The following is a 26441-nucleotide window of genomic DNA, read 5'->3' as shown; positions in this document are numbered from 1 at the left end:
CCCTTCCTCACTGAACTTCTCAACATACTGGCTGTAATGGGGCCTTTTATAATTCCTGTGCCTTCAAAGCCTCTCTACCCTCTTTTTTTTAGCAAGCTCTTTCAGTACCCTTCTGGGAAGCTTTTCCTGACTTTTCCAGCCCTTCTCCCCTTTTAAAAATACTTCTGGTGTTTTAAAGTAGTATTCTTGATTGCAAATCTGTTTAATTCCTTTGATTTTCATTTTGTATTGCTTAAGTCAAAGTGTGTGTCTCCTCTCTCTGGCCTGGATGTAGTCTGCGCTGGAAAACCCGCAGGGAGTGGGAAGTGTATTTATTCTGTTAGCTAAATGAATCTGTCTCCCCAAACTTCAGTCCGTAAGTTTTGCAGCGTAATGCCTGTGTCCTCTGGTCTTTGTAGATGACCGTTTCAAGTAAACTGCAGAACCTTTGTGTCTAGCTGCTGTGATTTCAATTTGGTTAATAATATAAAAGATTGCAAGGGTACTGAAAAGTTGGTTGAATTACAAATTAAGCAAGATATAAATATATCTTTGTATTTTAAAAGTACATACACCGTAACTTACCTATTTGTGTGTCATCTCCCCCGCGAGACCCTGTTTTTCAAGGACAGGGAGCAAGGTTTATTTATCTTGTATCTAGAACTTAGTTTAGTGGCTATTTCATGGTAGGACACTATAAATGTTGCATTACTATGGGTGCAAACATTGGGATACTTTTTATATTTACAAGAACTTTTACATGTGATAAAGGTGTAACCTGGGGTAGGGAAAGGGATTCTGAGAGTATGAAATAATACTCCTGTAATGAAAGCCAGGTTAAACACTGAAGGCAAAATTATTTTCTTTCTTTACGCTTAGTTTCCCTGTTCTCTGACCTGGAAGTAATAAAATTTTTAGTTAAATAAGCTCAGATGGTCTCCTGATTTCCGTTGTTAAAAGAAGAGAGGGATAAATTTGAAAACATGCTTTGAATAGTTTGGATGCCTGAAAAGTACAGTCAGAACTGTACTGGCACTTTATAGCCATAGTACTAGCTATGAAGAGAAGAAAAAGGTCTGGGGTCTGAGCGTTCCAGCAAACATTGAAGCTGACCAAGATCAGCAGGTGCCTGAGCCGCTTACTGTTTAGCCTGCATGTGCTGGTGTTTGTTTCAGCTCCTGAATGAAGTGAGAAAGAGGGTGCCCTGCTCCCGTGGTGGGCAGCCTTTGCCATGGCATAGGGGCTCTAAGGACCTCTGAATGGCATTCTGAATGGTGCCCAGGCTCGGCACTCAAATGTAGACTGACTGGATTTACAGCATTGATGCTGCGCCACAGTGTAGCCAACGTGCAGCCAATGTGCACTGTCAGAATACAGTTTTGAAGGAAAGGATAAGGAGCCACTGGGAGAAGGTGAATGACACGGTAAAAGTCACCATGTCAATTTAATGTATCTACTTAGCTTTAAAACAGAAGTGTGGTTATTGTGCCTTCCCCTTTAAAATGGAAGAATAAAAATTTCAACAAGTAGAACAAACGATAAAAATATAGAATCTGAGAGGTATTTATCTATGTGCCTTATGCCTGAATCTCTCTGCATTGAAGTGATGCATTTTCTTAGTGATGTGGCCTAAAGAAACATAAAGCCATCTCATTCTCACTTCTACCTTCCCACCCAACCCAAAGAAAGGCAGTCATAAAAACTTTTCTACATCATGAAGTCTGCCAGTTCCCTGCGCTTATTTTTATGTCAATTAGCTTTGTTGATATGTAGGGTTTTGCGGGTTTTTGTTTTGGTGCTGTGATCTAAAGGGCAGATTTTATAGGCAGTACATGTATTAAAATGTAATTTTTAAAACTAGAAGTCATTTTATTAAAATTACAAATTTTATAACCATAGTTCTTGTTTAGGGTTTCAAGTTTAGCTTGCAAATCTTACTGTTTCTATAAGTCTAGCATGTTTCAGCAAGCATTTTTAAGGGACTTTGAAAAATGTTTCGTTAATTTCAATAATGTTAATTAAATATTTCCAATGGTTTTAAACTACCGTTCTGCATTTTATATCTTAGATAATTTTTAAGTGCTTCAGATACCTCCCTGAATTCTAAATAATCTTCTTATAAACTCTAATAGATTAAATTTATAAACAGTAAAGCTATCATTATCTTAGATGTTCCAAAGCTATGCATAAACTTAATAAGGTTTCAATTTAAAACCACAAGTCTGAAGAACTTAATTATATATTGCAAATTGAAGTTTCAAGGCTATCATTCTAATATGCTTTTAAACATTACAAGCGTTTATAATTTCAAAATGCACAGATTTCCTTCCTAACCAAAAAGATCAGTACTACGATTTTCATTCTCTTTTACTTTTATTTAACTCTAAATTTTCCAAAGGTTAAAATGCGTACACCCACAGAAGGAAGACCAGTCCTGTCCCAGTTCATTAAAATTTTTGCTGGGTTGTTCACTGGATTCCTCTCATGGGCCCAGCTGGAATTCACTGAACCCTATATTGTAGTCATTATGCAGTTTTTAGAAGGAAAACAAGGCATGGCCTTTACGGGCACACAGCCCACACAGCCTGATGCCTCAGTCTGTTGATGGGAAATGGCAGGACCTACTCAGGCTCATCACGGCATTGGAGTTCTCATTTCTTTGACTCTTAAAATAAATGAATATTTTCTTCCATTTATCTTTAAAGATATGTGAACTTGATGAGATCTTGCTATTCTTTCATATTCTTAGAATGCTCAGAATGCAAAGGATCCTTAAGGTGATCTCCAGTTTTGTTTCAGATTCTTCACACGGTTTGTCCGTCTTGCTGTTACAATCTATGAGGTCAGTCTACTGACATCCTCTAGGTGTATATATTGTAACTTTCATATTATTGTTCTTCATTATCATGACATATCTGAATATGTCTTTCTTCCTCTTCGAATTCACTGCATACATGTGTATCAGTTAAAAGAAACATTTTAAAAGATAAATGGGGCTGCTGTTTTTTCTTTTTTCCTGCTTCATTTGTCCTTCATAGGGGCTGCTTTTTGAGCACAGGCAAGGAGTCATTTGCCCCTTCTTCACTTCTTATAAGTTACCTGTCCTGGGACCTCTTTACACGATTCATTTCTCAGTTCTGCGGTGCTGCTGCCTCCTTCCGTAAGCCAGGTTGACATGGGCTGGAGAGAAAATTACCATAATCGCCTTTCTAGGCGATAATATGTATACAGCTGGACACATCAAGTTGGCTTTTATCCTTTGGCCAGAAAGATAAAGCATCACATTTTCATTTTTTAGAAAAAATATTTTGGAAGGTAGTTTCAGCAAATACTTCCAAAGATGGAAAGTCGTTTGATTTCTGTAACAGAGGCCTCCATTTCCCTTAACCACAGCCCTACCTATAAGGATGCTTTGGCAAAGAATTCACCAGGACTTTGCCTGAAGATCTGCTATTTTGTAAGGTAATGTTTTTTATGTATTTCAAGATTTTGTGGAGCAAGGTGAAATGACAGGTGAAGCACGGGACTTTCCCTGCCTCTCCTGACTCTATAGAACACCTTTGGACAGACGGAAAAGAGTGGTCCTTCATAACAGTGAATTTTCTCTGATGTACCTGAGCTTAATTATTTTATACCAACCTTTTTTCAGTCTTTGGTATCAAATGACATAAAGGAGGGAACAGAGAAATAATTAAAGGTCTGTCATTTTCTTTACTTTTATTCTTAATTATACAAGTAATATAGCTTATTATAGAACATTTTTTAAAATGTAGAAAAGAATGTAACTATAATAATGATCACTCATATCTAGTTACCTATTTTGGTATATTTCCTTTGTCTTGTTTTCATGCCAATTTTTTGAGATGAAAATATATATACGGCTTTATATCCTCTAGTTTTCACTTAACTTTATAGCATGAGAATCTTCTCGTCATTAAACACTTTTTGTAAACATTCTTTTTAATAGCCATGTAATATTCGAATATGATAAAGCATAACCTATGAATAGATTGCCTCATTTGGGACATTTGGTTTATCTGTAGTTCTGTCCTTTGTAATTATCTCTGACCCACATGATTGCGCCTGAATCTTTGTCATGGCTCCTTTGATTGTGATATGCCTTACCCTACCACAGCATTTGTGTGGAGGGACAGAAGGTTTTCAATGAATAGGTTTCTTCCTTCCCTGCTCCCACCCCAGCTCCTTCAGTATACTAGTAGATGAATCAGACTTTGCCTTTTTCTGAGTTCTCTTTGTGACAGTAGATTCCTTTGTGAACCCAACACATTGTGAGCCCTAGGTATCAGTTTTGGATTGTGTTTTTTAACCCCCTTCTTGTAGGTATTGGATAACAGAATTCTGGGTCATGTTTAAAATGGATGCCAGCTTGACAGACACTATGGAGGAGTTTCAGGAACTGGTGAAAGCTAAGGGTGAGGAGTTACACTGCCGCCTGATTGACACAACTCAAATGTGAGTGTCAGGGTTTGACTCATCTTTCTAAACCACCTCCTTCCTGTAATATAATCCCAGTTGCTTGCTAGGCTTCTGACCCCCAGCGGTGACTGCTGCTCTCTTTCGCCACTCTGAGAAGCCCCTCACATAGGCAGGTTCAAATTGCCTCACCAAAGTGAAGGCTTGGCATTTAACAGAAAAGCAGAGAAGCTGCACAGTGATAAAGCACTAGGTGACTTATATCCAAGAGCAGAAAAAGTAAGTCCCAGTCAAAAAGAAATCAGGTAGCAAGATATTGACTAAAATTAATCCAGATCATGAGAAACTGAAAGTGCAAATGACTGAACTCACACTTAATGCAGGAGGCACCCCTGAACTTGTAAATAGGGACAGGACTGCTAAAAAAAAAAAAAATGCATTCAGGAGAGGGCTTCTAACATGTATGGATGTCTATGAAAGACACTTCAGACTTCCAGAGCCAGATGGGATCCCAGGAATGTTTTAAATTATTCCTTGGAATTCTTATTTATAAGACTGACCCCCTTCTGGGAAAATGAGTGCCTTTCCTAATTAGGGGGAGGGGAATGTATGAACTGTGTGCCAGGGTTTTCACAGTGAGGCTGCTTTAGTTTGAAATAGTACAAATCCCTGAGAAATAGACTTCTAGGACTGATAATATATTCTAGAAATCATTTCATCCAACATCCTGATTTTTCTGACTGGGAAATTGAGGCTCAGCAAGAATGTGACTCCTCCGGGGTCCAGCTAGTGAAGCTAGTGACAGAGCATCAGCTAGCCTCTGAGGCCCTGTCCGTGATGCACGATAGCCACGCAGAAATGATTTCAAGATTATATTTCAGAGCCCCAAATAAGTCCGTTTATCAGTTTGGATTCTCTGTACTTCTCTGCTGAAAATTACACAACTTGAAAGATAAGAGATTATTCAATAGTTTCTTCATTTTAAAGATGAAATTAGAGCCCAGGGCAATTCTCAACCCCAGGTCTCCCTGTCCCAATATTTCCTAGCTGACTTTTCTTGAGCAAAATTTTCCACAGTATATTCTGTAGGAATTATTTGTCTGTGGGATATTACTTGGCCAGATATAATTGAGGAATAATGAGTTATGAACTTTCCTTTTGCAGTGCTTTTCAGCGTGTGTAATATGCTCACTGGTCAAAGAGGCTACAAAATTTATAGCACTTCCCAAGCTCACTAACTACAGAACCCTTTTATCAAGAGACAAGGTTCCCAGGAATCGCAGTTTGGAAAAGACAGGCAACCTGCTGTCTTTCAAAATGGGGCCACTTCCCTTTGCTTGTTTAGTGAAGGAAACTGAATAAGAAATGCATGGGTTGATTACAAGAAAATAATGGGGGCAGGGAGCACTCTAGGGTCAGCTAGGCTTCCTTGATCATTTCAGTAGCTGAGGACATTTGAGGAGAATGACACAACTCTGCCAAGAGTGACCACATGTTTCTACACCTGATTCCCTCTATGACATCTTCTCGCTGTGGTTCTTTGAGCTCTTCCTGGCATGAAAACTGTCTCACTACCTTGGAATTTCCAACCAGATAGAGAGTCCCTGTCATTCACATGAGATTGAAGGAACACACAAGTGGAATGGAGGGAGCACACATACCACAGGATACACAACGGGGCCAGGACCAAAGGCAAGGAAACTGACCGATACCTGAGACTCTTTCCTTCCCACTGCCTTAAAGTAAACTCATTTATCCTGTACGCAGCTGCACATTTAAAAGGCTCACTGAAAACCAGCAAGACCTCTTGGTTGCTGCCATGGAAAAAAACTGATTTGGAGAAACTCTGTGAATGCACTGTTCTGGCCAAGGAAAGTTAGCGAATGGTGTTTTGTATATTCTTGTGAAAAATGTTAATGGATTTACTTGCAAAAAATGATTTATTCCTTTGCCCTGTCTTCTCCCTTTCACATTTACCCACAAAAGCAATGCCCGTGACTGGTCCAGGAAACTTACTCAAAGGATAAAATCAAATACCAGCAAGAAACGGAAAGTCTCCCTGCTCTTTGACCATCTGGAACCGGAAGAGCTATCCGAGCACCTCACCTACCTGGAGTTCAAGTCCTTCCGAAGGATATCAGTATGTACCCAAGGGGCGGGAGAAAAATCTTCCCTGGGGTATTTCTGAAAATAAAATGAGAATTCAACAGCCCATCCACTTCATAACCTTAGAGGCCCCCTCAGTAGTGGCGGGCTTTCCTGCCAGATATCATAGAGTCTGGAAAAATCAGTACCGTCTGAATTCCTTTGGTTGTGACTCCTGTGCTTCTCCCATCACCCTTCTTCCATGCCCCCACCCATACCATCCCACCACTCACTCAAGTTACCATACTGTGGGCACACATCACACATACACACACACACACTCTCTCTCTCTCTCTCTCTCTCTCTCTCTCTCCCCCCCTCTCCCCCTCTCCCCCCCTCCCCCTCTTTCCCTCTCTCCCTCTCCCTCTCTCCCTCTCTTCCCCCTCCCCTCCTCTCATACCCCTGATAATCATTAGGCTTCAATAACTCTTTTTTTAATCTTCCTCAAAAAAAGTGGGGGGGAGCGCAGGGGGGTGGGGAAAGGATATGTCCTCTCAGAGTTTGAATTCATTCTTGGGTAAGCTTTGAATGGCTCTGAGAAATCCCAAAATAGATTCTACTGGCCTAGCCCAGAACATACCTAAATCCTTGAAGTGGTGCTGGCCCAGAAGTCACTGTGATTCTAGAAGCTAAGCTGTGCTGACCCCCTAACCTTTCGATTGGGGCAACTAAGCAGAGTCAAAGGAAGAGAGGTTTCAGTTGATCATCAGGAACAGAAAGAGCGCACAGGTGCATCCTGTCCTCACTGCAATCCTTGAAACTCCATATGTGATCCCAAAGAACGTTAGTTCTGTATAAGAGAACTTGTCAATGTGTCAGATGCCAACAGACCCTCACTGGCCAATATGCTTTCCTGAGAAATGAAACCCTTTTTCCACTTAGCCCCTAACCCTACCAACAGGTACAGTCTTCACCTTCGTGCTAAAAATAGAGACCACCTAGTTGCTGGGTCCATTTATTAAAATGACTGGTATTCTGGTGAGGGAATGGAGGCCCAGAGGGCTGACCTGAACAAGGTCGACACAGCTGATTACAGTCAGAGCTGAGGCTAGGACCACATGCCTCTCTCAATCGGTCACCACCAATTTATTGAGCTCAGTTGTGTCTGGAAGGAGACCTGCAGACCAGGTTACAAAGGAGAGTTTACATTTTCATTCATAATGTTGACATCCCTTCGGTTTTCACACAGCTGTTTGGCTAGTCAGTCAGGAAGCTCCCAGCTTCCATTTGGAAATAACTTCTCCAAGCATTAACTCTCCATTCTCTGCAGCCCTCAGTACCCCAGACCCAAATTGAAAGGCTCTGCCTGGGGAGTTCCCATTTGGCAGTGCCTCCCCTGTCAGGGGGAAGGACAGCAGTCAAAGCTGAGAGCAACTGAAAAAAGCCATTTATCACACAGGAAATCTGAGCTCTGCAGGGGTCAGACTGGCAGGCTGCTTGGTCAGGCCTGCAGGATGGCTGCTTGATGCCAGTGCTCACATCAGTGGAGGCAGAAGTGAAAAATCAGTGCAGAACAAGGAATCCCAGCCCGTGTCCCCAGGGGTTCAGCAGTGTTCTATTTGCAAGTAAAAACATCAGTTTCAACCTTCATTTCTTTTGACTGGCAAGGTCCCTTCTTCATAGAAGACTATTTCAGGGATTTTTTGTTTTTCCTGTACAGTGCTGAACAGTTTTACCAAACACAAGTTTTCTCTCCAACATGAGGTTGGAGGGCAATTTATCTCTGCTGTGAATTGAAAGGCATTTGATATCTTCTGTTTGTTATAAAACTTTAGGGGTAGTGAGGATGTTACTGGGATAATTCTTTTGTTCTCATTCATAGGTGGGAACTGAACAATGAGATCACTTGGACTTGGACTCGGGAAGGGGAACATCACACACCGGGGCCTATCATGGGGAGGGGGGAAGGGGGAGGGATTGCATTGGGAGTTATACCTGATGTAAATGACGAGTTGATGGGTGCTGACGAGTTGATGGGTGCAGCAGAGCAACATGGCACAAGTATACATATGTAAAAAACCTGCACGTTATGCACATGTACCCTAGAACTTAAAGTATAATAATAATAAAAAATAAAAATAAATAAAAAATAAAAATAAAAACTAATTTCCCATTGGTAAAAACAAAAAAAAAAAAAACAAGTGGATTTAATGTTACATTTATAGTGGGAGGGGTATATTAAATGTATCCACTGGACTATATTAATTGAATGAATATTTTCAAAATATATGTATTCAATAAGTTGTAGCTACTTTCTTTTAGAACCAGTAAGATGTTTGCTTTATATATCTCTCTTAAGGAGCGATTTTGGTCCTACTCATAGGCTTTCCACCCATCAGCAGCTATAGCACAGTAAAATGGGGCTCAGTTCATTTGCAACTATTTTATTTGGGTTGTGACTTCTTCTCATCTATATATTTACTACTTAGGCAGAACTAAGGTGTACTGTAGTAACAAGCCCCCACCCACCCACCTCCTGCACAATCTCAATGGCTTAACTAAGCAAAAGTTTATTTTTCACTCACACTGCATGTCTAACATGGGTCAGCAGAGGCTGATCAGAGTTCCCCAGGAACCCAGATGATGGAGGCTTCATCTTGCCAGGAATTTCCAAGATCTCTGCAGCAGTGGGAAGGCAACAAGGCAGACCATTCACTGGCTCTTACATCTTTCCCTCCAAAGTTACATCGCTTCCACTCAACGTTCTGCTGGCTGAACTATGTCATATGGTCACACCTTCTTTCAAAGGGAAGAGTTGGAAGTAATTGGGGAAAAGCACCAAAGACTTCCATAGGAATGTTGAAGAAGAACAAAACAGACTGTGCCTCCCTCTTGGTTATACAATTTGAGCAGAGGGATTCTTTGTGACAGGGACACAACAGCTACAAACATCACTTAGACTAGATCTTCAGGGACATTTCCAGTTTTACACATGCTGTTTCATTGCCAACTATAGTCAATGCTATTGTCAAGCTGGGAAACCATGGTCAGCGAACATATAGCTAACCACGTTTTAGGTACTCCATTTGCCTCTGCTCAAGTTGGTGAGAAGGAAATACAGACAGGCTTGTATTAGCATGAGATTCATAACTACTCCACTAGCGCAACCTTACATATATGTAGCACTTTAAAAAGTTAAAGCTTTCACACATTGTCTTCTTTGATCTTCATAACAATTCTATGTCCTAGATAGGGCAGATTTTATGATCACATTTTTAAGGTAAGAAAACAGCTGGGGAAAGAGAGATTTGTTTTTGTCAGGGGAATTACCTTTTATTCCCTTCACCTTTGCAGCAATACTGATCTTTATTCTGTACTGTATTCTTTAGAATTTAGAACAGTCGGTAACAATATCTAATGAAATACAGTATTTGGATTAACTAATGTGTCTACACATCCACTTATTCCTAATAACTTTCGATGCAGAGATCACGCTGTGGGTAGAATAAGAAAGATTTTCCTCCCACCATGCTTGTTGGCAGGTGGCCAAGATGCTGTAGAAAAGGGCCAGGAGCTCCTCTGTTCCATGGCAGTTCCCAGCCATCAACTGAGCAGACCTGACTTGTCCCTTAAATCTTCTGGAATACCAGAGTACAGTACTGATAGTTTTTTTTTTTCTTTTTTCTTTTCCTGCAGTTCTCTGATTATCAGAATTACCTTGTAAATAGCTGTGTGAAGGAAAACCCCACCATGGAGAGATCTATTGCTCTGTGCAACGGCATCTCCCAGTGGGTACAGCTGATGGTTCTCAGCCGCCCCACCCCGCAGCTCCGAGCGGAAGTCTTCATCAAGTTCATCCAGGTGGCTCAGGTGAATCACTGGTTTGAGACTTTTGGCTTGGGCTATGAGGTACACCTTCTATCCCCTTTTCCTCCAGCTTAGCCTATTAGAGCTGTTTTTTTCCCTCCTGAACCATGGTGGGGGGTGGGGAGGTTTGTGTGCCTTCAACCCCATCTAGATCTGGTGATTTGTCTATTCTTCCATACAAGGACAGTGTGGAGGGGAGGGGGCCATACAGGCCATATCAGGGGTCAGGATCCAGTTTGGGATCTGTTTAGATCTTTAACATTTTTCAAAAGATGTTTACCAGCCTACGTTATTTTCCCGAGTCTGGCCCACATGGCAAAGGAAAGGGCAGTTCCAAGATTTACTGGAGCTGGACCAGCCTGAATTCTTACGTCTTTGAGCCCATGCCGTGCTGAATGGCTGCATTTAATGTTTGATGGGCATTTTATAAGAGGAAAACAGGTACTATGAACCCATATTTGAAGTTCCCCAGAGATTCTAGCTTCTCTGTCCCAGTTACTGTCCTACATAGGCACTGGCATTGCATGGGAAAATAAGACAAAGTCCTTACCCTCAAAAATAAAAGTCTGGTAAATTTGGAATAAATAAAAGATTATACTTAATAATATCTTTCTCCAACTCTGGATGGTCTAGATCAGTGTTTCTCAAAGTCAACAGCCCTGACCTTGGATCACCTGCTCTGATATTAACTAAAGGCATATTAAAAGGACAGATCTCCAAGCCTAACCCCAGATCCAGGTAATCAGAATGTCTGGGTTTGGTCCAGAAACCATTGTGTTAAACCAATACTTTAGGTGATTCTAAGAAAGCACTGACCTAGAAGGTGGTCCACAGATCAGCTACAACAAAAGGAGAGAGATGTAACACCTCCCAGATTTGGAATCCACCAGTCCGAATTAAGAAGAAGGGGAGACATGGACAGGGAATTGCAATGCCTCATAACTAGTCTTCAGCCAGTGTAAGGGAGACTCATGGCACAGAGATAAGAGGCAGCCTCTAAGCTCCCCATGTAACTGACATGTACAGTGACTCTGCTGTCATCTGTCTTCTGTGTCACAGAAGCTCCACCAACTACAGAACTTCAATACGCTGATGGCTGTGATAGGTGGGCTGTGTCACAGCTCAATCTCGAGGCTCAAGGAGACAAGTTCGCATGTCCCACATGAAATCAATAAGGTCAGTGCTACTGTCTTCTCTGGGACCCTTAGCAGCATTCTCAGGACGTGTGCCAACATTTTCTCCTTGGGGGGAGAGCCCAGAGAGCATTTCCAAACCACACCATCCCTTGTCAACCAGGCTAAGCAGCAGGGAGTCAAACCTTAAGGAAATCCATAGGATGGAGAAGTCACATTTTTTAGAGTAACTGTGATTTTGTCTGGCCTCAGACAGTGTCACTGCAAATGTTCCTGCTGGACCAGTTGAAACAATGCGTGCCTCTTCCCATGGGCATAGGCCACTGAATATTCAGTTACCATCTTTGACAGATTCCTTCACTGCAGCTCTTTGCTCTAAAATGTGTTCTCAAAGAGAATTGTGGTTCGGTTGACTATAGGTCAGTTCGCACATTGAGTGTAGTTATGTAGTGATATGTTAAAAACCTAGCTATCCAGAACCCTTAGAGAATGACATTCTGGATAGTTGAATTTTAGCAGATAATTGGATATGAGTTCTTCAGATACCATTTTGTAATATATAATGTTTTATTAATGAATATTTTTCTTAAATGTCCTGTGCATTTTCCTACATTATTAGATTTTACAGAATATACTTTAATCTTTTATGACATAAGGCTGTTTTGCTTGTTTCTCTTTTTTACAGAAACAGGGTCTTGCTCTGTCACCCAGGCTGGAGCGCAGGCTGGCATGATCATAGCTCACTGCAATCTCAAACTCCTAGGCTCAAGCGATCCTCCCACCTCAGCCTACCAAGTAGCTAGGACTATAGGTGTGCACCATTATGCCCAGCTATTTTTTTTAATTTTTGTAGAGATAAGGTCTCCCTATGTTGCCTAGGCTCGTCTCCAACTCTTGGCCTCAAGCGATCCTCCCATCTCAGCCTCCTAAAGTATTGGGATTACAGGCATGAGCCACTGAGCCCAGCTGGAGCTGCTGTTATAAATATAAACCACTGTGATATACTGAGGATATAAATGTATGGCATGGGTTAGAGAATGTCTGCTCTTTGAGCACTTTCATCTCATGTAAAAGGACCTTACTATCTATACTCAAGCCCCGATCTTTCCAAACTGGCATGAAGAGGAACTCTCTTTTTAGGGAGAGATACCTGAGCTCATTGCCCTAGCTGTTTTTCCCAGGTGTTCAGCTCCCTTTTGGGGAGTCTTTTATCTGTTCTCACAGTGCTGGGCCTCTGGGGAGGCCCCCCACTCCCCAGTGGTCTGATCAAAAGGGCATCATCTTTAGTCACCTCTTCATTCCTTAACAGTTCTGCTGAAACCAGGCGCAGCAGTTGAAAAGATTGCCCGTGCCTCAGAGGTGACAGAGAGAAACAGTCACAGAGATTGCAGCACTATTCACAATAGCAAAGACTTGGAATCAACCCAAATGTCCATCAGTGACAGATTGGATTAAGAAAATGTGGCACATATACACCATGGAATACTATGCAGCCATAAAAAAGGATGAGTTTGTGTCCTTTGTAGGGACATGGATGCAGCTGGAAACAATCATTCTTAGCAAACTATCGCAAGAACAGAAAACCAAACACCGCATGTTCTCACTCATAGGTGGGAACTGAACAATGAGATCACTTGGACTCAGGAAGGGGAACATCACACACTGGGGCCTATCATGGGGAGGGGGGAGGGGGGGAGGGGGGGGGAGGGGATTGCATTGGGAGTTATACCTGATGTAAATGACGAGTTGATGGGTGCAGCACACCAACATGGCACAAGTACACATATGTAACAAAACTGCACGTTATGCACATGTACCCTACAACTTAAAGTATAATAATAATAAATTTAAAAAAAAAAAAAAAAGAAGCCTTCAAGTCGGTTTAGCTTACAAGAGAGAGCTTGCTGCTCTTCCGCTTGGCGTCCCCCACAGCAGTGCTTCCTGTAGTAGCTACTTGACCCTCAGGGTGGTCTGCATAGTGAATTAGTAAGTCCAGGGTTGAAGCAAGAGTCCCCAAGTTGTTGATTTCACCTTCGGAGGGGAATAAAAGTATCTCTATCATTTTTGCTGTTACACTCTTGTCGTGGGAGCCCCTTCCATGCCTGGGGCTCCCCTGCACCGTTGGTGGAGGTTTATGAGGAGGAAGCTCTCTTGCCATCTCCCAGTGATTTGAAGGGGTCTGACTCCAAGAACTCCAAGCTCTTCATTGTGGAGAAATGGTATTTTGTAGGCCACAATTTTATTAAGTTTGGGCACTGTGTCTAAAAGGGTTACAGTAGTCCCACCTTATCTGAGGTTTTGTCTTCTGTAGTTTCAGTTACCTGAGGTCAACTGCAGTCCAAAAAAAATTTAATGGAAAATCCCAGAAATAAACAATTCATAAGTTTTATGTTATTGATTGATTGACTGATTGAGACAGTCTCATTCTGTTGCCCAGGCTGCAGTGCAGTGGCGCAGTCTCGGCTCACTGCAATCTCCACCTCCCAGGTTCAAGCAATCCTCCTGCCTCGGCCTCCCAAGTAGCTAGGACTACAGGTGTGCACCACCACGCCCTGCTAATTTTGTGTTTTTAGTAGAGACGGAGTTTCACCATGTTAGCCAGGCTGGTCTTGAACTTCGGACCTCAGGTGATCCGTCTACCTCGGTCCCCCAAAGTGCTGGGATTACAGGCATGAACCACCACGCCTGGCCAATTCATAAGTTTAAAAATGCATGCTGTGCTGAGTAGCATGATGAAATCTTAAGCCATCCCACTCCATCCTTTCTGTGACTCCTTCGTATCAGTCACTAAGTAGCCATCTCGGTCATCAGATTGACTGTCATGGTATTGCAGTGCTTGTGTTCAAGTAACTCTCACTTTATTTACTAATGGCCCCACAGTAATGATGTTGTAATGTAATGATGCAAGAGTAATGATGTTGGCAATTTGGATATACCAGAGAGCAGCCCTAAAGTGTTTCCTGTAAGTTCTTTACTTAATAAGGAAAGAAAAAAATCATATGCTGAGGTTGCTAAGATCTAAGAAAGAAGGAATTTCGTCTATGAAATTGTGAAAAAGGAAAGAAGTTCATTCTAGTTTCTCTTTTGTACTTCAAACTGCAAAAGTTATGGCCACAGTGCATGATGGGAATGGCATTACATTCGTGGGTGGAAAACATGAACAGAAATGTGTTCCACTTGACAGCAATCGGGTTTGTTACTATGCACTGTTTCAGGCATCAATTAGGCATCTTGGACTGTATCCCCCTAAGAATAAGAGAGGACTCCTTATGTTGTATGATAACATGATTGGCAGGCAGTCACTTCACGTCTTTGCTTCTGAGAAAGCTGGTTATCACTCGTGGGGAATGGATTCTGTGAACTGCTTGCTGACTTGAATGACATGTGATTGAAAAGAAAACCAGATCTGGCTGCTCCCTTTCTGTGCTGGTGAACAGCCGTTCCCACTTCCAGGGTTGAAGCAGGGTGTAACCTCTAGTGTCCTCTCTCCTGTCCTTTGCTCGGAATTGATCTGGTCTATTCAGGTTTTTAGTTCAAGGTTTTAGTCTGTGAATGGAATGTCACTTGCTTTCTAGTCATAGGCCCATTCTGAGAATCCTGAAAGGCCCACCGAGCACCTCATAGAGGATAACACACAATAGACTACTGAAGCTCCACTCTTAAAACACATGCTCTTCCCCGTGCCAGCAACATTTCCTGACATCACATTTCAACTGTTAATCAATGCAGTGTCTCTGGAAGCATTAAGAAGACACCAAGGAAAGTAATCACATGGCTTGGGGACAGGAGTTAGAGGGATAGTGTTCACTATATATTCTTGCACCTTTTAAATTTTTGTATCAGGTCCTTATTTTTGAAAAGAAAGACATTTTAAAATAAAAATGATAAAACCCCCATTTATAATGTTTAAGTAATATAATAGATTCAATCATATCTTGTGTTTGTAAATATATTCTGTGATATTTGACATAGCTGAGGTTTTAATTGGGGAGTCATAATCTGTACCGTTTACATGAATAACCCCCTGCTCAACAAATTCTGGATGGGATGAGATCACGGCAGACGATGCAAATATGCAAGGTGGTCATTACGGACAATACACACTACCTAGCGGGTACCTGTGATTGGTCTGTTCTGCTTTGTAGGTTCTCGGTGAGATGACTGAGCTGCTGTCCTCCTCCAGAAACTATGACAATTATCGGCGAGCCTATGGAGAGTGCACCGACTTCAAGATCCCCATTCTGGGTGTGCATCTCAAGGACCTCATCTCCCTGTATGAAGCCATGCCTGACTACCTGGAGGACGGGAAAGTGAACGTCCACAAGCTACTGGCCCTGTACAATCATATCAGTGAATTGGTCCAGCTGCAAGAGGTGGCCCCACCTTTGGAGGCCAACAAGGACTTGGTACACTTGCTGACGGTGAGGTTCACACAGGAGAACAATTACTAAGCACTTTCTCCGTGCCAGGTGCCATTCTGTACACCTTACCAAATATTAGCTATTAATCCTCACTCTATGAAGCAGGTACTATTATTCTCTCCAACATATAGATAGGGATACTAAGGCACAAAGATCCACCTTGCCAGAAGACCACACATTATTAAGTAGCAGAGGCTTGATTCAGACCCAGGTGCTGGGACTCTAGAGGCTGTGCCCTTCAGACTTCTAGGACTGTTTCACTACCCCTACAAAAGCAGTCCTAAGCTCTCTGGGAGGAGCTGATGGCAAATTGGGATACAAGTCTTCGTAAAAGATGAAGAGAATGAATGTGCTCTTATAAAAAGGGCAGGCAGTAAGTGAAAAAACAAAAAACACCCAGAGTTATTCTTTGGTTCCTGGCTTAGATCTTTGCTCTTGGAGATATTCAAGCGAAGGGTAGATGAACACTTGTCAGTGGTGTGGGAGACCAGGATTTGCATCTTGAGTATGGGGTGAGATCAGATGAACTCCCTTCCAGACCTGCAGTTCTGTAGGTCACCAGCTGTGTGACTGTGGACATATAACCCTCCAAGATTCCTCTCCTCAGAGGGATTAGTCTCTGGGATGACTTCTAACTTCTCTTCCAGTTGTAGTTATACAGTTTTTAACCTGCTGTTTTTGGGGAGTAGAATAATGATCATAACCTCTTTCTGCCTCACAGCAGCATTGTGATAGAACCCTGGGCTTCACATCAGCTGGTGTGTGATCCTAGTCCTTTCACTTATTAGCCAGGTGACCTTGGCAAGTCTGTGCCTCAGACATCATTTGTAAAACCATGCACTGAACCTTAACATTCTTTGGATTATAAATCTTGTGATGAAAGCTGTGACCCTTCTTCCCAGAAAAATGTACATAAGCCATATATATATTTATATATATTTATAAATATATATAAAAATATAAATATATAATGTATAAATAATATATAATATAAATATATATTTATATAATATATATTATATGAATTTATATATTTATATTTTATTTATACATTATATATTTTTATATATATATTTTATATATATATATATATATATATATATTTTTTTTTTTTTTTTTTGAGACCGAGTCTCGCTCTGTTGCCCAGGCTGGAGTGCAGTGACACCGTCTCAGCTCACTGCAAGCTCTGCCTCCCAGGTTCCTGCCATTCTCCTGCCTCAGCCTTCTGAGTAGCTGAGACTACAGGCGCCTGCCACCATGCCCGGCTAATTTTTTGTATTTTTAGTAGATATGGGGTTTCACCGTGTTGGCCAGGATGGTCTCGATCTCTTGACCTCATGATCCATCCACCTCGGCCTCCCAAAGTGCTGGAATTATAGGCGTGAGTCACTTTGCCCGGCCCATAAGCCATATATTTTTAAATATGCATGTAATTTCAAGTTCTGAACTCCTTGAAGCCTATCCATAGACTCAAGGTTAAGAATAAGATTATTCCTAAGGACTTCTCTCCTAAAATTTTATAGTTCTAAGATATATGAAACTCATTAACTCTTTTTCTTTTTTTTTTTTTTTTTTGGAGACAAGGTCTGGCTCTATCAACTAGACTGGAGTGCAGTGGTGCAATCTCAGCTCACTGCAACCTCTGCCTTCTAGGTCCAAGCCATCCTCCCACCTCAGCCTCCTGAGTAGCTGGGACCACAGGCACACGCCACCACGTCTGGCTAACTTTTGTATTTTTTGTAGAGACAGTGTTTTGCCATGTTGCTGAGGCTGGTCTCAAACTCCTGAGCTCCAGCAGTCCACCTGCCTTGGCCTCCCAAAATGCTGGGAATACAAGCATGAGCCACCATGCACCCAGACTCATTAACTCTTAATAGCAATGAATATGTCTTACCATTTAAACTGAATTTTATTGTTGGACTCAAATTTAATAGTCTCAGACCATACACACCATCCTTTTAGATCATCTTTCTGCTTTGAGAGAGAACAAGTGATGTATTGGTCATCTGTCCAGACAAGGCCTTTGGCCTAAGCTCTATATAGAGGCTTAGATTTAAATCATAGTTAAAAAGAGAGCATCCTGAGATATGTCTAAAATTTAAAAACATTTTAATGAGAAAGAAGTAATGCTTGCCCTATTGCAGTAGTAGGTGTTATACCTGTTTTGTGAATTTTAAAAACAAACTGTTTAGAGCCTAAAAGAGTAAACTACTGGCAAGGATAATCCAAGAAAGAACCATCAGCCGTGGGAGAGGCAAACAGCATCTTAGCAATGAACCCTGTTCTGCTTTGATCCGCAGCTATCCCTGGATCTCTACTACACTGAGGATGAAATCTATGAGCTTTCCTATGCACGGGAACCAAGGAACCACAGAGCTCCAGTGAGTTTCATGTTAAGACTCCACATGTAACAGGTGCTTTACAAGCTTCTCCTCGAATTCATTCATCCTCAGGAACAGACTTTCGGTTCAGTTTAATAAGTATACCATTTTTCTTAAGTGCTCAACTTTATGCTAGGAACAGAGAAAACTTTTCAACATATGTCTGAGGAATAGTTCCTGTCCATTAAAAAGCTGTGATGTAGTTGAAGAGATAAGCCTAATGTGTGACCAGTGAATAACTAGTGAACAGTAAATAACTATATCATCAGAACGCCAGGTGTGGTGGAATCAGTCAGTGGTTTACAAAGTAGAGAAGGAAGATACTATTGTGCACCAGAGTGACATCCCCCTCCCATTAAGAAGCATCCCCACATAAATTTCTTTTCTGATTCATTGATGATAATGAGAGTAATATGCATACTAATCAGAAGCTAAATTTCTGAAGATTTCCAGGTTGGTAGATAGAAAAGCCCCATTTTCCTGTAATGTTCTGGGTGAAAAGAACAGTCTGCTGAGTCTTTTGACAGGAGTCCTATGCTGAGAAGTCCTCAAAATAGTACACAGTCCTGGCACTGCCCACAGTAGGAACTTCACAGGTTATCTGCCCTGCCCTCCCACAGGCAAGTAAAATCATTTCAGTCTCCTGGGAAATTTCCAAACCCTAAAACAAGTGGTACTCAAGGGAAGAGAGTTACCCACACTTAAGAAATCCAGCTCATGTATTGGGGTGGCTAAATTGCACTCCTCCACATAGAAGGATCAAGTTCTAGCATTCTATTGTAATGAAAGATTTGACTGAAAATATTTGGTAGATTCCATTTTCAGGTTAGAGGCATTTCAATGGAAAGGGTACGTTCTGTTTTTTCAAAGAGATTTTAATTTGGGCCAAGTTTCAAATACAGTCATGCACCACATGATGACATTTTGGTCAGTGATAGACCTCATATATGACAGTGGTCCCTTAAGATTATAATGGAGCAGAAAAATTACTATTGCCTAGTGACAGAACCATTGTGACATTGTAGCACAACACATTACTCACTGTGTCTGTGATTATACTGGTGTAAACAAACCTACTGAGCTGTAAAAAGTCTAGGTCATACACTTATGTACAGTACCTAATACTTGATAATAAATATCACTGGTTTATGCACTTACTATACAATACTTTTTATCATTATTTTAGAGTGCATTCCTTCTACTTAGAAAAGTTAACTGTAAAACAGCCTCAGGCAGGTCCTTCAGAAGGTGATAGCTCCAAGCATGTTACTGCCCCTAAAGACCTTCCAATGGGACAAGATGTGGAGTGGAAGACAGTGATATTGATGATCTTGACTCTGTATAGACATAGGCCAGTGTGTGTAATTGTTTGTACCTTAGTTTATAACAAAAAAAGTTTTAAAAAATTAAATATTTTTAAAATAGAAAAAAGTTTGTAGAATATGGCTGCAAAGGAAATAACTTGTACAGCTATACAATGTGTGTTTTAAGCTAAGTGTCATAACAAAAGAGTAAAAGTTAAAAAAATGAAAAGCTTTTACAGTAAAATAAGGTAATTTATCATTGAAGAAAAAAATTTAAGAAACTTAGTGTAGTCTAAGCTTACAATGTTTATAAAGTATATAGGAGTATACAGTAATGTTAGGCCTCCACATCCACTCACCACTTGCGACTTGCCAGAGTAATTTCTAGTCTTGAAAGCTCTATTCATGGTTAAGTGCCCTGTACAGGTGTACCATTAAAAAAAATTTCTATACCATATTTTTACCTTTTCTATGTTTAGCTATGTTAAGATACACAAATACCATTGTTACAATTGCCTACAGTATTGAGCAGAATAACCTGCTGTATAGGTTTGTAGCCTAGGAGCAGTAGGCTATACCGTATAGCCTAGGTGTGTAGCAGGCGATACCATCTAGCTTTGTGTAAGTACACACTGTGGTGCTCACACAATGACACAATCACCTAATGACACATTTCTCAGAATATATCCCAGTCATTAAGTGATGCATGACTGTATTTAGAAAAGAGCTTGTCCAGGCTTCAGATTATTTTTCTTGTGTCTTCCTGCCTTTTAGCTAGGCTTTTCCTTATTCACATTTCTACTGCAGAGTGACTGGAGAATAGAGAGGAAGCATAAATGATCCACTTTACTCTGTTGATAGCTCTGACAAAAGGTTTAATGGAGAGGAAATTGCAACTCAGGCAGATTGAGAATTTCAAATTATCTGTAGCTACAGATAATGTATGTGAAGAGCACTCTGGAAACCGTAAAGCACAGTACCTTGTTAGCCAAAATTATTAGAAGATTTCAGTTGCCTGTGGGTTCTCTGCTCCTCACCACTGAACATAATTGAATATTGTCCATAAATGTGACTGTCAGGTAGTGGGAAAAGAAGGAGCTAGCTACAGGTTATAATACTGCATTGTAGTCACGAGGATTTCTCTAAATATTTCATTTTAGCCACTAACACCTTCAAAGCCACCAGTAGTAGTGGACTGGGCTTCTGGAGTATCTCCCAAACCTGATCCAAAGACCATTAGCAAACACGTCCAGAGGATGGTGGATGTAAGTACAGCGGTGTTTCAGCGCACAAAAGCAAGGCACTGCCTGGCTCAGTTTTGTATGTGGGGCAAAGGGGAGAGGAGAGTACAATGGTGGAAATATAAAGGCAATAATCTTGAAAGGAACCACTTACTTCTCTTACTGTGGCTTTAGAACAATTCAGAAGTTACATTTTGACAATACACACTGGCCTTATATGAAGGCAGTCATGCCTCCTCTTAAAGACCTAGCAGAAGAGCATATGTTTAAAGGTTGTCAGTTGATTCAGGAGTACAGAAGTAATGGGATACATTTGAGTATAGTAAAGGATAATACAGTAAACCTAAAACTGAAAAATTTTGTACTGCTTGATTCAATTCTCTGTGCTAATTGCTGAGGAAGGGGTATATATTCTCATACTTCTGCATTTATCCTTGTGGACAACTCCCGTGTAACAACAGAAAAGAGCATAACAGTGAGAAGAGGATTAAGAGGGGGGACAGTGCACTTCCAACTGGGCTGTTTGTAGAAGCATCTCAAAGAAGATGCAACTGGAGATGAGTGATGAAAAAAAGGGTAGAGTGAAGGGAGAACATCCTCTGTGCAGTGAACTAGGAGTAGCCAGCATGACAGTATAATTGATGTGCTAATGATTCAAAGTACATGGCCACCCTCCAGATGCTGCTACCTACAAAGGCCTGAGATGTGACCTGCCACATCTTTGCCACGGCTAAAGGAGCAGGTTTCCCTGTTCCTCTTGTTCAGGTTATTAAAGGCTTTTATCCAACTGCCCCAGCTCTTCGTCATCTGATCTAAAGGGAGAGAAGACTGGTTTCTCTTTAGTAATCACCAAAAAAACTCCTTTTTCACAGTCTGTCTTCAAGAACTATGATCACGACCAGGATGGATACATTTCTCAGGAAGAATTTGAAAAGATTGCTGCGAGTTTTCCATTTTCCTTCTGTGTCATGGACAAAGACAGGTGAGGATTTGTACATAGGAAGATGTGGTTATGAGCCCATTGGTGAGAATAGGTTTATAGGTATGTCACTAGAAGCATTTGAAAACTCAGATGTGTTGCTGCTGTGATCACTTAAGAACAGACCATAAAATATGCATGCTTTAAAAAATATTCTGGGCCGGGCACAGTGGCTCACGCCTGTAATCCTAACACTTTGGGAGGCCGAGGTGGGCGGCTCACCTGAGCTCAGGAGTTTAAGACCAGCCTGGCCAACATGGTGAAACCCTCTCTACTAAAAATACAAAAATTAGCCAGGTGTGGTGGTGGGCACCTCTAATCCCAGCTACTCGGGAGGCTGAGGCAGAGAATTGCTTGAACCCGGGAGGCAGAGGTTGCAGTGAGCCAAGATCATGCTACTGCACTCCAGCCTGGGCCACAAGAGCAAAACCCTGTCTCCAAAATGAACAAATTCCAAACTGAACATTCCATAAATCTGCCACTTTAGAAATGGTCAACTATAAATAAAAAAGTTTAGTCTTCCTTCTTGCTTTGTCATTACAGATTTTGGGAACCAACTAATACTTATTCATACTTTGCATATTTACTTTTCTCAAGGTTAAATAAATTCTATCTTGGTTGTCTATAGGAAACCAATTGTATGGTTAGTGGGTTCCAGTTAGGTACTGTCTAAAGTCAGAAACTGTAGCATAAGACATTTCCTTCCCTATACACATGTACATTTTACATTGTTTCTTTTTCAAGTCTTATAGATAGTGGTCAAGTTAGTTAGGAAAACCTGGTTTGGCCAAAGAACACCTCTGTGGAAATGACTAATGCTGCCTCACCTACTTACCACATGTCATCTTGTATCCTTGTTAAGAGTAGGGCCCATGGAAGTAATCATAGCACATACCATATTACCACTGAGGATAAAAAGAAAGGTGAGTTTCTAAGGCTACAAGCCCCCCTTGCTACCTGCCTCCATGCCCCGTATACTCACATCCTTGCCTTGGTCATTTGCTGGCAGGGAAGGCCTCATCAGCAGGGATGAGATCACAGCCTACTTCATGCGAGCCAGCTCAATCTATTCCAAGCTGGGCCTGGGCTTTCCTCACAACTTCCAAGAGACCACCTACCTGAAGCCCACTTTTTGTGACAACTGTGCTGGATTTGTAAGTTGTTCTTAGGGTGCTCCAGGGTTGAATTTGGGGAAGAGTGTGGGCTAGTTTAACTAAGACAGGCACAGACCTCACAATCCTTATAAACCCATCCCAGCCTGGAGCCCAAACAGACACCTAGAATAACCTAGAACTCAAGCGTGTGGTTTTTACCTGCACTCATTGTCTCTCCCTTCTTCCTGATTGTTTTTTCTTTTCTACTGCATGAGGCCTTAGATAAATGGTACCAGAAATGCTGAATTAGGGATATACTTTTAAAGTATAATATTTATGTGCTGTTACAAGTGTTATAACAAAGACATATGAGATACCTTCTGTCTTTAGGAGATGATATGGGCTATGCCCCTCCTCCGTTCCACTCCTGACCAGTAGTTTCCCCCTAAACCCAGGTCCTGATGCAAGGCTCTATATCCTTCTGTTTGGAGTCCTTAGGAACCTGTTTGCCTGATGATTCATCCATTTCTGGAAAATGTCTGATTCATAAGGCTGCTAGTGAGGGCCAGGCATGGTGGCTCATGCCTGTAATCCCAGCACTTTGGGAGGCCAAGGCGGGCGGATGAGACCCGGAGTTTGAGAGCAGCCTGCCTAACATGATGATAACCCGTCTCTACTAAAATACAAAAGAATTTAGCCAGGTGTGGTGGAACATGCCTGGTGGTCCCAGCTACTTGGGAAGCTGAGACAGGAGAATTGCTTGAAACCAGGAGGTGGAGGTTGCAGTGTGCGAGATCGCACCACTGCACTCCAGCCTGGGCGACCAGGCAAGACTCTCAAAAAAAAAAAAAGAAAGCTGCTTCTTGAGAAACTTTGATCAGCATAAACTCTTCTCATGTTTAATTTAAGGTCAGAAGGGACAAGACATGAGAGATAAATGAGGTTTCCTTCCCACTTGAGCTAGAGAGTAGAATGAAGGAAAATAAAGGAATGTCACCTTGTAGCCTCACACCAGATGGATGAATGACATGTGGTACATTCTGTCTCTTGTTTCATAGCTCTGGGGAGTGATCAAACAAGGATATCGATGTAAAGGTAAGACTCAATATTGTTAACTGTTTTTCCTGGTGTATCAGTCCATTCTCACGCTGCTATAGAGAACTGCCTGAGACTGGGTAATTTATAAAGGAAAGAGGTTTAATTGACTCACAGTTCCACAGGGTTGGTGAGGCCTAAGGAAGCTTACAATCATGGCAGAAGGGGAAGCAAACGCATCCTTCTTCACATGGTGGCAGGAAGAAGTGCTGAGCAAAAGGGGGAAAAGCCCTTATGAAGCCATCAGATTTCATGAGCAGTCACTCACTATCGTGAGAACACCATGAGGGTAACTGCCTCACGATTCAATTACCTCCCATCGGATCCCTCCCATGACACATGGGGATTATATGGGCACTACAAGGTGAGATTTGGATGGGGGGACAGAGCTAAACCATATCACCTGGTCTTAAGAGTCCCACCTCTAAAACATTTTTTTGCCCGTAGTAGTTGTCCATTTAGTCCACAACTTCTCAGCAGAGTTCAGAGTCTCATCACCAAAGTGGTTTCCTAGGACACCCTCGGTGAATGACCACCACACCGAAGAGAGAAATGCCCGGTTGCACAGTTAGGCAGTTTCCCTTTATCAAATCCACTTTCTGTTGATGTTGGCCTAGAACAGGGATGGCTGGTAGGAGATGGTGCTCCCATATAGTCATGGAAGGGTGGGTCCCCAGTGAAAAGGATAGAATCTCTTCTGGAACAGAAGATAAACAATTACTAAAGGCCTTTTATCATTCAGGACATAACTGTCCTTCCTTGTGACTAGGAGAATTCAGGAGTGAAAGAAAGGAAACCTTTTACTGCAGGAAAGAAAATAAGACCTAACAGCTGAGCGTTTCCAGAGGGTCTCACTAGAGTAGGCAGAATGTGTGGGATACCAGGACACCATCTCTTCCCTCCAAGGTATCAGGATACTGCTTCTGATGCTGAGACTCACTGATAAGGGCTACATTAAGAATGTGAGCTCTGGGCTTCACCAAGTGAGAAGAATGCTAGCTTCATTAGGAATGTTGTGTCTTAGCTCCAGAAGATAGAACAGACATGTGTGACAAGACAGCACTGCATGAATTTGGTTGTGAGACACACTGGGGAAGAGAGAAAAGTGAAAGACTTCTTGACCCAGGATGTCTTGTCCACAGACTGCGGGATGAACTGCCACAAACAGTGCAAAGATCTGGTTGTGTTTGAGTGCAAGAAGCGAGCCAAGAACCCAGTAGCTCCCACAGAGAACAACACCTCTGTGGGGCCAGTGTCCAACCTTTGCTCATTGGGAGCCAAAGATCTGCTCCATGGTAAGTAGGCACTGGGAACATTCATCTTGGAAAGTGAAGTAGGAAGCGAAAAGTTTTAGAGGAGGAAAGACTACCTCATGACTCTATGTTAGAGTTTAAATTTAATCTCAACAGCTAGGCCAGGGCTGACTCCTCCCCCAGTTTTAGATTTTAGCTCCATGATGCCTATGTCTCAGACTTGAGGTGTGAGAACAGCAGAGTCCTAGTTAGGCATAAAAATCAGCAGGTTCTTATTGAGCATCTACACCAAGCACAGATACTGACTTCTGGCCAGGATAGTCCCTCAAGTTAACAGTTAACTATCCCACCCTATCCCCAGCTCCAAACCCAAAACAGTGATAGAGAGAATATGTATGTACATGCACATGTATGTGTGTGTATATATAATGTAAATTCACATACAAAGTATATAAATAACATTAAAAGGCACAGTGCATTCAAAAACAAAGACACACATCTCACAGGTCAGACATGTACTAGAAACACACAGCAAGGAGTAGATGCGAAAGCTACTGGTCTGCTTGGCTGCATGTCTAGAAGCAAGTAGAGGCAACTGCGAATTTGATTGCTGCATAGTAACAGAGACCACCTATGCATGAAAGGTGACCAGAACCAGACTTACTGCTTAAAATTGAGAAGGAAAAATCCAATGCTTAAAAAACTGTGACTATCACTTAGCAGCGGGAAGCAGACTTAGCCACAGGCAGTCTTCTAGTAGCTGAGTGACTGTCTATGATATCCCCAATTTTTCTCCAGGAGAGGAGCCCCAAGCCATTAATTTAAGACCAGGTCCTAGTCTGGAGGACCCTGAGGGGCCAGGTAGCAGTAATTGTTGAAATTCTAGAAACAGAAGGCTAAATATAGAAAGGAAGGGTGGGGGTCAAAACTCCCACTCACATGGAGCTTGCAGATTAAAATTCCAAATCATACAAGAAAAATCCTAGGACTAAGCCAAAACATTCAACATTCAAGAAATAAACTAGCAAATTCACTTATGTTAAAATGCAAACAACAGTATAACAAGGAAATGACTTTAAGTATGTTTGAGATGCCCCAGATCTAAAGTGCAAAGAAGCAGAACAGACTGTCTCTGTCTTCATGGAGTAGTTCTAGTTAGGGGGAAGACAATATAT

General features: G+C 41.7%; 1 protein-coding gene across 6 annotated transcripts in view; it reads left to right on the top strand.

The window, feature by feature from the left end:
• RASGRP1 (RAS guanyl releasing protein 1) overlaps positions 1–26441 on the top strand; it is a 78036-nt gene that overhangs the window by 42355 nt on the left and 9240 nt on the right. For all 6 annotated transcript variants that reach the window (XM_050800076.1, XM_050800075.1, XM_050800078.1 and 3 more), the window contains 12 exons: positions 3379–3441; positions 4321–4452; positions 6400–6553; positions 10195–10368; positions 11425–11541; positions 15644–15919; positions 18220–18300; positions 20765–20869; positions 21718–21827; positions 22834–22978; positions 23977–24013; positions 25156–25308. In XM_050800076.1, coding sequence (XP_050656033.1) covers positions 3379–3441; positions 4321–4452; positions 6400–6553; positions 10195–10368; positions 11425–11541; positions 15644–15919; positions 18220–18300; positions 20765–20869; positions 21718–21827; positions 22834–22978; positions 23977–24013; positions 25156–25308 — 1547 coding nt within the window. The remainder of the gene's footprint in view (positions 1–3378; positions 3442–4320; positions 4453–6399; positions 6554–10194; positions 10369–11424; positions 11542–15643; positions 15920–18219; positions 18301–20764; positions 20870–21717; positions 21828–22833; positions 22979–23976; positions 24014–25155; positions 25309–26441) is intronic.

Source organism: Macaca thibetana, chromosome 7, assembly GCF_024542745.1.
Source record: "Macaca thibetana thibetana isolate TM-01 chromosome 7, ASM2454274v1, whole genome shotgun sequence".
Lineage (NCBI taxonomy): Eukaryota > Metazoa > Chordata > Mammalia > Primates > Cercopithecidae > Macaca > Macaca thibetana.
This window is presented reverse-complemented; position numbering and strand designations above follow the sequence as displayed.